We start from the raw sequence: 11,855 nt of genomic DNA, 5'->3' as shown, positions 1-11,855 counted from the left end.
ACTCACGTCTCTTCAAAAAATATCATGCATTATTGCTCTATTGGATATGAATGAAATATTGCCCCAAGACAGAAATTTGCTTAATTTGCCAGTTATCTAAGAGGTTTGGCAAAGTATCCCAAAGATTCATAAAATTGGCATAGATTCCATTATTATTAGGCTATTGTTATTTTTTGCATGCAGTAAGTTTTCATAATTAAAGTGGCGGACAAAAGTAAAAAGGTATTCGGTAATTAGAAAGTGTCAAATGCTTTGGCATATTTGTAACAAAGGCAAAATATAACAAATTAAAGTGCAAAATCAATACATCTACAAAAATAAATAAATAGATAAATAAATAATTAAATTAGGCAATAAATAGACACATAAAAAAAGACCTCAAAGCTGAACACTGTGTGGCCCACTGGCAACAAAAACACTAGCTTACAACACTTGAGAAAGGTTTGACCTTTTGAGGAAAATCGGGACATTTTCAATGTCTGCATCCTCAACAAGTAAAAATAAATAACATCAGATTTAGGTTGTAGGAAAACACTGTTTGTTAAGGAATACCCTGGTGGTGGCTCAGTGGGAGTTTTCAGCCATGGAAGTCCAGTTTGTCTCCCTAATTTCCTCTCACTTTCCACTGTTTACTGCCAAGAAAAGCACAAATGCTTGAAATAACTTGAAAAAGAAAACAGCTTGAAGACATTGGTTTAAAAAATTGATTATATCCCAACTAAAATGGTACACTTTGCCACGGCTACCATGTTATGGCAGGTTTCTACATCATATCTACTTCACAGTTCAGTGTGGGTGTGTCAGCCGGCAAAGAATGTCTGCCTTCTTTGTTTGATGCTTTATCTCCTATTTTCAATCCAATGTCAGTTTCACTAAAAGCAGGGAGCCAGCTGTATCCTCAGATTAATGAATGTTTGTTTTTCAGAAAAATATGAAAGTTTGTTGAATCTCTTTGCAAGAAAACTGAAGATGTGATTCATGCGTTAAACTCCTGAAAGACGGGAGAGGAATTGTGCTTCAGTGTTCAGTTTCGCCATGTGTTGGAACCAAAAAAAGAGGAATGAGGATAGATATGGACATAAATAGATCTAGGTATCTTCAAAAATGATGAGCTAGATGTGCTGTGCTTTATTTATCTTCACAGATACGCAAAACAGTCTCAGTAGGGGACTTATCGAAGCAGGTGGCAATCTAAATCGAGCATCAAGAACTTCTCACACCACTTCCAGATGAGGGAAGAGGAGACAAAGGAGGGATTGATAAATATCACCTCAATCTATTTTTGTCATTTGCCTCATGACCCTTGCAGAGGAAACACTCCTCCCTTGCAGTGCTCAGGCATACTGGGCTTCTTCTTGGGGAAAGCAGGAATTGCAGGGAGTGAGGCTGTTAAAATTTGATTAAAATAAACTAAAGAAAACTCCAGTCAACCTTTCCGAATCCATCATTCATCCAGTGAGCTCATCGGGGAGAAAGCCCCCTTGAAGCACGCCGACTCGTAGTGCTTGTTCAGGTAACTCTTGAGTGCAAACGTCTTGTCACAGCGTTTACACTTGTAGTGCTTGAAGGCTGAGTGTGTCTGCATGTGAGCGCGCAGGTTTGACCGATCAGCGAACGCTTTGCCACAGTGCGCACACCCGAACGGCTTCTCGCCCGTGTGCGAGCGCATGTGGCCCTGCAGCAGCCATGGCCGGCTGAAAGCTTTGCCGCACACGTCGCACTTATGCTTGAGGTCGTGGGTCAGCAGGTGCATGGCCATCGCAGGCATGGAAACGTAGACTTTCCCACATGTGGGACACTTCTTGGCCATCTTGCTGTCTATGCTCCTGTGCGTCTGCTTGTGCCGGCTCAGGTTGGAGGACGTGGCGTAGGTTTTGCCGCACTCGCTGCAGGTGTGCCTCTGGGCGGTTCCTCTGGGGTTGGCTGCGGCTTTCCTCCGTGACCGTCCGTCCATGATGAAAAATGCATCCACTGTGTACCCCTCGCTCACAGCCGCGTCCCCGTTGATGTATCCACCTGCCGATGACGATACCTCAGACCGCGGGCTGTCCGGCTGGTCCGAATCGCCATGGATATCGGCATGGATATCGCCATGGATATCAGAATAGGTGTCATTGATGTGGCCATAGATGATTGACGAAGGGCTATGGGAGGGTACTTTAGAGATGACAGATGAGTCACTTCCCACCACATCATCGTAGGGAGATGGACTCAGATAATCGCTGACGTAGCCTGAAGAGAGAGACAGGAAGAGGTTAATCATTTGACCATGACAAGGGGGATTGATTGGAAATTGAAAACTGATTGGTTCGAAAATCTTTACAGGGGAGCTGCATTACTGTTGCAAAAATGATACAGAAACAAAGCTGCTGTTTTCAAAGCATGACTATTTCAGTATCCTCTGAAGTCGAAAAAAGTCCTGAAAAAATACACTTTCCATCTTTCACACTGCACAAGATAGTACTTTTTTCTGCTCCCTCTGTATATCCAGGTCCAAGTTTAGGTGCCTTTTGGTTTGTTGCATGTGTTTTGTTTTTTGTTTCTGACAGTTTTTGTTTCCTGTTTTGGGGGGTTATCAAGTTTAAACCTATGTGCACCTTCCAGGCCACAAGAGCGCTGGGTAATACATAGTGATAATGTATCACAACAGTAAAAGAAATAAAAAACATTTCTTTTACATAATTACTAAAACTGAATTGCACAAAAAGTAATATTAATATAACTATCAACTAAACTGCTGCAGTGAGTCATAGGGACACAACCTTTTTGAAAATCTTCACAGAGCAGCTATATGAGTGCTACAAACTTATTCTACTATCGTCCTCATCAGGAACCCCGGGGGCTCTGAGTATCCACTGCTACAATTAAAAGATTTCATATAATTGTAAAAACATAGGCCACAAATCAAACTCATTCAAGTTCATTCATTATTCAGAGCGCTGCTTCACATGTTGTCTCAAGATAATATTACTGATTACAGCCTGGCGTCTCTGCTTTTCTAAATATCAAATGGACCTCCCAGGATCACATTAACAACATGAGCATTACGCTTAAAGATCAACTTTCGTTTGCGAGAGGAGACACAAGTCCACTCTTAAGATACACTAACACACTGAGAGGTTTGTCTAGGACATAACCATTTTTGGAGATGGTGTAAAGCAGCAGCAGAAGAAGAAGAAGGAGTAGAGAGTTGTGGTATTTATAGTGGCAGTAAAGTGCTTTTATGTCTTTGCCAGCAAGGAGGAGACACTTTCCCCTCAGTGGGAAATCTTTATTTTTCATAAGAGGGTTCAGTGAGCACACTCTCTCCTCAACAACTGCACCTGACAGGTTGCTGCAGCTGCACACAGTCGCACCTCTGAGCTGTCAAAACGTCAACTGTTGTACACAGAGCATCTCTATTACCGCAGCTGGGAGTCTGGTGCTTTGCTCAAGGGCACACTGAAACTGATTGCTTTTACAGTAACTGAGTATTGGCTGTAAATTTCCAGCTTTTCCTGAGACTCACACATTCCTATTTTTGCAGAGCTCCTGACAAATCTGATGAATTATTTGTTGCCATGTTATGATGTCTGGTACTTCATTATTTCTATTATTGGCTTCTACACTCAACAGGCTGAACTCCAGCAGACACAAGGAGAGACTGGTAGCTAATACCCCACAGCCATGACTCCTGTGGATCTATGCCGATCAATAGCTCTCCATTTCAATTAGCACTCTGCGAGCATTTAGACACAGGCAGCAGAGGAGATACTATTGCTGGTAATATAATTTCATGATGCAGTTCTGAGAAAAGCTCAGAAGTTGATCGATAATACGATGAGAACAAGAGACAGAGATCGACGGGAGGGGGGGGAGAAGCACAGTGAGATGAGAGATGGCAAGAAAGAACCGGTGAAGGAAAAAAAAAGTTGTGGCAGAGTGAAAGAGGTGGTGTTTGTGGTTAGGTGGTTTGGTAATGGTGTTTAACGCTCTCATGCTGATTTAACGCTCTGAATTGAATTGAGATGGAGCAAAAGAGGAAAACAGAAAATAGAGGGGGGAGGCCAGAGAGTCTGAAAGAGGTGGAGAGAGAAAAAATCATGAATCATGAATATTCAATCATTGCACTCTGGAACAAAGTACTGTGTGTGTGTGTGTGTGTGTGTGTGTGTGTGTGTGTGTGTGTGTGTGTGTGTGTGTGTGTGTGTGCCCTGTGCCCACATATATGTGTGTGTCTTGTTTTATAGAGCATGAGTAAACGCTTTGAAACATGACCAAGTGTTCATTTTTAACCCTTATTAAGTCGACTAAGGACAGCTCCAGTCTTAGTTGTTGCAGCTTTATTATCACTCAGACTGGCAGCTTCCCAGTATAACTACACACTTGTACTGGTGGACACTGAACAGCTGGAGGAGTCACTCCCTTGCTCAAGGGACATTGCTTACTTTCCCTTCAAGGAACCTTCCAATGGAAAAAAAAAGTGTCTTTTTATTTCTCTGTGCTAAAGCCATGCAGTGCTGAGAGATCTTTTACTTAATGGCGTACATACTTTACTTGGGGCAACAGTAGCTTAGTCCATGGGGACCGGAAGGTGGCCGGTTCAAGACCTGCATGGACAAGTCAGTATGGAGTGTGGACTGGCAGCTGGAGAGGTGCCAGGTCACCTCCCTGGCGATGCCAAGGTGCTGAGGGATTAATAAAGTATGTCCTCTGCTTCTAAAATAGCCCTACATTCAAAATGTAACTCAAGAAAATGTACTTAAAGTATCACAAGTATTCATGCAGAAAGACTCCTTTCAGATTGTGTTACTAATAATACCTGTATGAATGTAATTTGTCAGTGTGAAGCCAAATTTAGATCCTTTATACATGACTGTTGGTTTAATATTGACATTGACAATGCCTCTTATATTTTCCCAGAGTATAAATTTGTTAAGAAACCGTTTGCTGAGGTAATAAATGAATACACATACAAGCAGTCTTCTTTTTGCGACCAGTGGAGTCGCAACCTGCTGGCCATTAAAAGAATGTAGATTTAAGGCTACGTCCACTATTTACTCTTGATTGTTGCAGCGTAATGCTCACACCAGTGTGTTTGATAGGCTCACTCAGGACTGACTTAGTGACCTGAGTTCAGCTCCTGATGAGAAAGTCTTGTGCAGCCAGATAAAAAACTCATCCACTTTAATTCCCTTCGAGTATTCATTGCTCATCAAGTCACCTCTTCTGTCGCTGTTTTTGTTTATTCTGCTGTAAAGCTACTAAGGATCAGAATGATCTATGCATATGTGACTGACAGGCAGTAACACAGAAATAAAAACTAACCCTGGTTTTAGGATGCAATATTTTAAGGTATAAACACAGTTTTTCTCTCACAGAAGCTTTCTCCGTGATCCCTGCCAATTAAACATGACCGTTCCTCTTTATCCTCTCTTTAAAAAACTGTTTTGTAACTCGTAATTGCTGTACGTCTCAACATCTGCGTACTGTCTCTGTTTGTTTGTCTTTGTCTCTCCTCCAACTGTCTCCGTCTGTGTCTCGCTGTGTCAACTCTGTATTCATTTCAAAGCACTTTAGCGGCATTAGAGCTGATAGCTGTTCTAAATGCTTATTAAAGATTAAAATACTCTGCCAAACCAAAGCCATCCCTCTTTTCTGTATCTTTGAAATACGGCAAATTAGAAAAAGAAAGAGCGACAGGGAGAGGCAGTGAGAGACAGACAGAGGAAGAGAGAAAAGCTGCAAGCTACAATTTAATTTTTGATCCAAACCAGCAGTAACTGACACACACTTGTGTGCTTTGGACACTTGTAGGTCACTGGCTGCTTCCTCTCCCTCTGTGTGTGTGTGTGTGTGTGTGTGTGTGTGTGTGTGTGTGTGTGTGTGTGTGTGTGTGTGTGTGTGTCTAATGCTGTGCACTCAGCTGTGCAGGCTGCCTGGGAAATGTGCCGAGTTGACAGAAACACAGCGGTGCGTGTACACTCATGTGCGTGTGTGCATTTGTGTGCGTGTGCAACAAGCTGCAGTTGCTTCAGTCAAACTCTTGTTATATTTATAACAAGGGAAAGCATTCTCAGTCTCAACATGTTTGCCGCACTGCTGCTGCTGCATGTTCCTCAGTTCTCACCGTCATCAGAACACCTGGGATCTCTTCATCTCACATTTGACCTTGGTACAATGTGAAAACCACCCTGCTGTACTAACGGTGTTACACTCTTCCCCCTCTGCTGTGACAGACACAATTTTCCCTCTAGTTCTTTTAAGCTGCGTTAAACATTTTTCCACCACTAGGGGGCAGAAAAAAGCTGACAGACACACAACCTTGGCAAATTATTGCCTTATAAAAGGTGATATGGACAACGTGTTGCCCAATTTGTCTTTTTTCATGAAGTGTATACATCTCACTCATCTGAAATGCATGTTTGGTGCATTATATCTAATTAAAATGGCTTCATGTAATAATTAGTAGCAGTTTACATGCATTTATTAATCACTTTTTTATTGGCCATATGTGAGCAGACTGTAACATGACGTGAAAAATGAGAGCTTCTTCGTCTCTCTGGGTTGCCTATACAAGCCTGTGGATGAAGGACTCGGGTCGGATTCTCCACGACAGTCCAAAGGATGCGAGAGCAACGGTATCTAACTTTTATTTTAGAAATGGAGTCAGCGAACATCAACTAACGACTGGCGTCAGGCACAACACAAATTTCTACAGCGCCTCTGTAAAATTGACACTTTGACTAATGTTATATTGGAGACTGTCGGGCCACCAACTAAAGAAAATGACAGCTTGAGTTAACCCCAACATAGCAGTAAGTGTGAGATGAAGACACTAGAAAAGCCAAAGTCATTGTGATTCAGTCTATACACATTTAGCAGACACATGGGAACACAATCATCTTAGAGGAGTCATGTTTTTGTCTAACAAAATATATTTTCTCTCCTTTTTGCTCTGCTTTGGAAGATAGTTCAAGTCACTTAACCAGACTGTCTGTCTCAGTGCTAACATGCTGCTTAAAATAGGGGTGATGAGAGCAGTGACACTGCCATAAATCAAAACAATGAGATAAAAAAGAGGCTAAAAAGCTTTATAAATTTAATTGTTAGGCGGGTTTGTGACTGCAAGCAACCCATTTACACTGGTAATTTGACCCGAGAGTTAATTTTAAATTATTAATGCAGCTTAAACCTAAACAAAGGCTTTGTTAAAGTACTAAGCCCTAAGTGCACAAGGCTCCTGTTTCTGCGGTTTTCAAACAACCAATAAGAGCAATTACAAGACGGTCAGCTTCTGTTCAGAAATGCTAGGCAAAGTATTTTATCAATACTTGAAAATTTCCACTGAACGTTTGACCCATTCTCACTGACTCTGTATTGTATTTTGCCTGTGTATCCAGGATTATACAGTGCGTGGGAACCATTTAGCATCAATGTAGATGTGCAATATTGTCAGGATCTTGGAGAGAGACTCACAGCTGCTGGAAACAACCTGATTTGAATAATTTACTGGGCAACAGAACAACAGAGAACCCCACTGCCTGTGTGCTGGTGACATAATGCATCAGCATTATCATTTCTCATGGTTCTCAGCAAAAAATCTCAGCTCTCCGGCACCCTGTTGCTTATCGGCTGTCTTCTATCTTTTCCGACTTGGCTTGTTAACGTTAGCAAGTCGATTATGAGTTTGCTGTATTATGTATCTAAGTAGCAGGTTGAGATATAAAAGCTACAAAGATGAAAAAACAGGAGTTCTTGCTCTAAAAATTCATGTGAGGGAGCCAAAATACTAAATTTACACTCAAATTGGAAAGACTAATGAAGTCGCTGGCACAACATGAAACACTGAATTTGATCGGGGAGCCTGCCCTTGCCAAAAATTCACATTTCATGCAGTTTCATTCAAAAATTCACACGTTTTGATACATTTCATACATGTTTTATATCTTAAAGGTATTTTCTAATTCTAAAAAACCTATTCAAGGAGGTGTATATGATATGATATGATATGATATGATATAAGATGTCTTTACATGTGACATTTTCACACATAGATTGAGTTTGTTTAACCACTGAGTCATCAAGAATCCACCCTGATGAGGAACCTTGGAGAAAGACCTGATGTCTGACCTGCCTCTGAAAAGCGTCAGTGTACATTACTTTATATCACTTCAACAATATTTGTCTCTTTTACAGCCCTGAGCATGTGGGGTTCAGAGAAGGTTACTCAAACCGTAGATTTTCTCATTTCCCGCCATCTCTCTGATCTCTTTCTCCACATAATACTCTTTCATGGAAATAATCTTTGCAAGAAAAGGGGAATTTCAATGCCTGTGATTGGTATATTTTTGGGTTGTGACCGGAGTTTGACCCTGTAATTCCTGTTTCCTCATCCTCCTGAAACAGTCATGACTAATGCTTTGAGTCAGGGGATAAAGAAATAGCCTCGATGCTGGATGTATGGTAGATATTGTGTGTGTGTGGTTGTGTGTGTCTGTCTGTGTGTAGGAGGGTGTCTAACCTTTGTCATGGTGGTGGAATCGCAGACTGAGTTCTTCTCTTCTGCTGTGGCCATATGAGCTCTCCAGCTCTGCAGCCGAGAAATCGTCCAGTTTCACTTTCTTCACCAAGAAAGAGCGAGGCATGATGGGACAGTAGTTGGTCCTGCACTTAAACAATAAACACACTCTCTCTCTTCAGTCTTCGCTGCAAAGTTGACAAAAACCTGTGGGTGAAACTCTGATTTTTTAACTAGGACGTTCTCCCTGACTGGTTTCAGCTACTAAAGGTGCTTCCTCCAAACAAACAGCCTCGAAAGTGGAAAGGAGACATGTCTTTTTTAAAGATCGGTCCTAATACGTTCCATACCTAATATTAATCTTTGTTCAGATTTGTCAAATAGAGTGAGATTTTTTTTTAGGGTCCTTGTGGGGAAAAAATAGTCCGACAACTCGGCAGTGGAAGACCTGTGGAGCTCTGAAAGGTCCAAAATAAAAAAATAAAATAAATCAATTCCTGTGTTGGCTGTTGCGCCTTTGACACGGAAGGTGGGGAAAGTATACGCCACCTTCTTCTTGTTTATTTGTTTGTTTGTTTCCTTCCGTCGCTTCGAAAAACAAAAGACGACCGTTGGAGCGAACGTTCCAAACCTCTGGTCTTCAGCACGCGGACAGCTCCCGGGACAGTTCGTCGCGTGCCCCCTTTTTTGCCGGTTTCGCGGTTTCAGCACGCGGACAGCTCCCCGCTTCTCCGCGTGCCACGGTCAACCAAAAAGAAAAAGAAGAAGTAGTAGTAGTTTGAAAATGCCTCAGCTCGAAGCGAAACACACTCCGGTTGAAATTCCCAAGCAGGTGAGTCAACTCAATCTGGGTGTTTTGGTCGAAAACAAACCGTTAAGTGTACCGGAAAGAAGTGCAGAGTTAACGAGATGAAACGGTGACGAGAAAACGATGGTTGACGGGGTGCTAAAAGACAAAAAAAGACCCAAAAAAAGACGACCGTTCACTCCAGAAAACGTCTTCAGCTTCTCTAGAAACAGTCGGTCAAAATGTCCTCACAGTTCCTTTAAAAATATTGCTCAGAAAAACGGCGTTGGAAGACCAGAACAGCTCCTCTCTCTCACTCTCTCCTCCTCTCCTCTCTCGTCTCCTCTCCTCGGCGCGTGCGGAGCTGCGGCTCGTTCTGATGCACGAGATCAGCTGTTGCGGCTTTATAGGGCGCGAGAGAGAGAGAGAGAGGGGGAGGTGGGGGGGTGGGGGGCTGGAAGTGCTTCATTTTATTCATCAGAAGAAGAAGAAGAAAAAAAAAAGAGCATCTTGTCTTGTGGGACCAGCAGCGGCGCGCGGTGATGGCCGGGCAGGGATTTAATGAGGTAGTTTTAAGTGCGCGCTCACGCTGATTTTTTTTTTTTATGGCAATGAAATTTAAAAGCAAGCTGGAGGTTTTTGGGGGGGTTCCCAAACAGATCCCTGTAGGAATGATGCACACAGCGAATGATGCATTAGATGTAAACAAGTACATCAAGGATAATGTAATCAGTATTCAATTTCCACGTATCAGGCTTTAATACTCCAAACAAATAGAGATGTGTTGTTTGTAGTCCTAAAACCCGGAGATCAGTTGGCATTTTTGCCCATCCGGTTCCCTCGTCTCAAAATCAATGAGTTTTTTAAATTGCCTGAAATAAGGTCTGTGGTTACCACAGGCTTAAGATATTTACAGGTTTTCTTCTACGACATAAAACACATCATTAAATGTCCCACAATTTATTTGTTAAGTGTTTATGCGTCTTAAGAACGGCGGTTGCTAACAAGGGGCTAAATTAGACTACAGAGGTTGTCATGGACATTAAACATGATCACACCGAAACACGGAGATATCATTTACTCACTAGTCCGTCTTTACAGGTGGACTTTGGTTACAAACTTTTCTAACTAACTTTACAACTTGTCGATTTATCAGTTTATAGAAAACCTGTGTAGTAATTGTGTAATAAGACGTCTCGTGGCGGTGATGTTTAAGTCACGCAACCGCAATGTATAGTTTCTAGCCTAACGCTAGCTTTTTACTTCTAGCAATTTTATTTACCCTTCAAAAGTAACAAAAGTGGTGTCCATCTGTTTAGATTATCTCGCTGAACAAAACGTGTAAGTATCATAAACTTGCATTTGCCACAGAGCTCATTTTCGGCGATATTCCAAAATTCAATTACAAATTTTGCATATTTGTTTGTCACACAAGACACGCACCTTAGACACGTTCAAGTGACACACGCCGGCATGCACACACGAGACACAGGTGATGAATCAATCAGCACACCTTAAATGTCAATATGATATCTTTGACCGTCCATTTTTTGGGGTGGACTCTCTTGCATGACAGATGCTTTAGTGACTATTGGATCGTCAAGCAATATATCCCATTTTTAACTAGATTATGCAAATGGTAAACAATTTATTTTCTCACTTGGAGAAAGTGGCAGTTAGTGGCAATGCATGCACTCCAGCACCGCTACACCTATGCACCATAGTAGCCACTAACTGCTGCTAACTGTAGCTGCCTTTAGCTCGTTAGCTCAGTTAGCAATGCAGTATTAGCTGACTCTGCCCGCACTTGGAGCTCAGAACATGGGGTGTTGTAGGTGTTGTTTACTGTCGGACTGTCACCTCTTGTGGTCCAACATGGGTAGGGGCTAGCTTGCTAGCATGCTAACTTCATTAGCTTTCCCTTGCAACACATAGCCTAGACGCCTTTGACATGATATTAATATTGTGTTCATAATTGTAGATGAACAATAATTAAACATGTTAGTAAAGCCACCGACCAAGAGATACAAAGTAGATGAAAAGATTCAATTATTTTTGAAAAGCACCACTTTGCATCGGACCAGAACCAAAAACTGCTCCTGTAAATGAAAAGGTATATTACCTTGGCCGACGAACTATTGTTTAACGGGAAAAAAATCACCCTCCCACCTGCATGATTTTAGCCTTTCCGAGAACCATCAGATCAACCACTGAAAACCAACTTCTTGTGGCACTGAACACAGGTCAATGATTTTACACTGCAGTCGACCAATTGAGTTCCCTTTATGCAAATCTGCTCTCCCCCTGGGCCAATCAGATCTTCTGTGCGTAAATCCAGACTCAGCATTAGCCAGTGAGTTAAGTTAATGTAACTGAGGTGTTTTTACTGAATGGTCTCTCACAGAGACAATGTCAGAGCTTCGCAGGACGTCACACAATGCTCATTTGTGTATGTTTGTGTGACGGAGGACGGAGACATGGAGCAGAGTGATGATGCACTGTTTTGGTGTTTACACACTCAAGCAAACAGGCGTCTCCCTCCAGCCAGTAGACAGCAACTCTCTCTCT

The 11,855-nt window shown here is 42.1% G+C and overlaps 1 protein-coding gene across 1 annotated transcript; it reads right to left on the bottom strand.

Moving 5' to 3' along the window:
• Positions 1-6: 6 nt before the first annotated feature.
• On the bottom strand, positions 7-9,245 carry LOC311272401 (transcriptional repressor scratch 1-like). The gene is made up of 2 exons (XM_084378785.1): positions 8,504-9,245; positions 7-2,232 (listed from the first exon to the last, which is right to left on the bottom strand). Exons 1-2 carry the CDS (start codon positions 8,625-8,627, stop codon positions 1,445-1,447), a joined length of 912 nt encoding a protein of 303 aa, XP_084234911.1. The 5' UTR covers positions 8,628-9,245; the 3' UTR covers positions 7-1,444.
• Positions 9,246-11,855: the final 2,610 nt, after the last annotated feature.

This window comes from Pagrus pagrus (genome assembly GCF_965226575.1).
Source record: "Pagrus pagrus genome assembly, chromosome: 17".
In the NCBI taxonomy this organism is placed as follows: Eukaryota; Metazoa; Chordata; class Actinopteri; order Spariformes; family Sparidae; genus Pagrus; species Pagrus pagrus.
The sequence above is the reverse complement of the archived record's forward strand: the minus strand, read 5'-3'. Positions and strand labels throughout refer to the sequence as shown.

Bases quoted from the DNA above. Each gene is read 5' to 3' on its own strand.
- LOC311272401 (XM_084378785.1), bottom strand. From the start codon at position 8,627: ATGCCTCGCTCTTTCTTGGTGAAGAAAGTGAAACTGGACGATTTCTCG. The intron at 2,233-8,503 runs GTTAGACACCCT...CTCTCTCTTCAG, and splicing joins ATTCCACCACCATGACAAAG to GCTACGTCAGCGATTATCTG.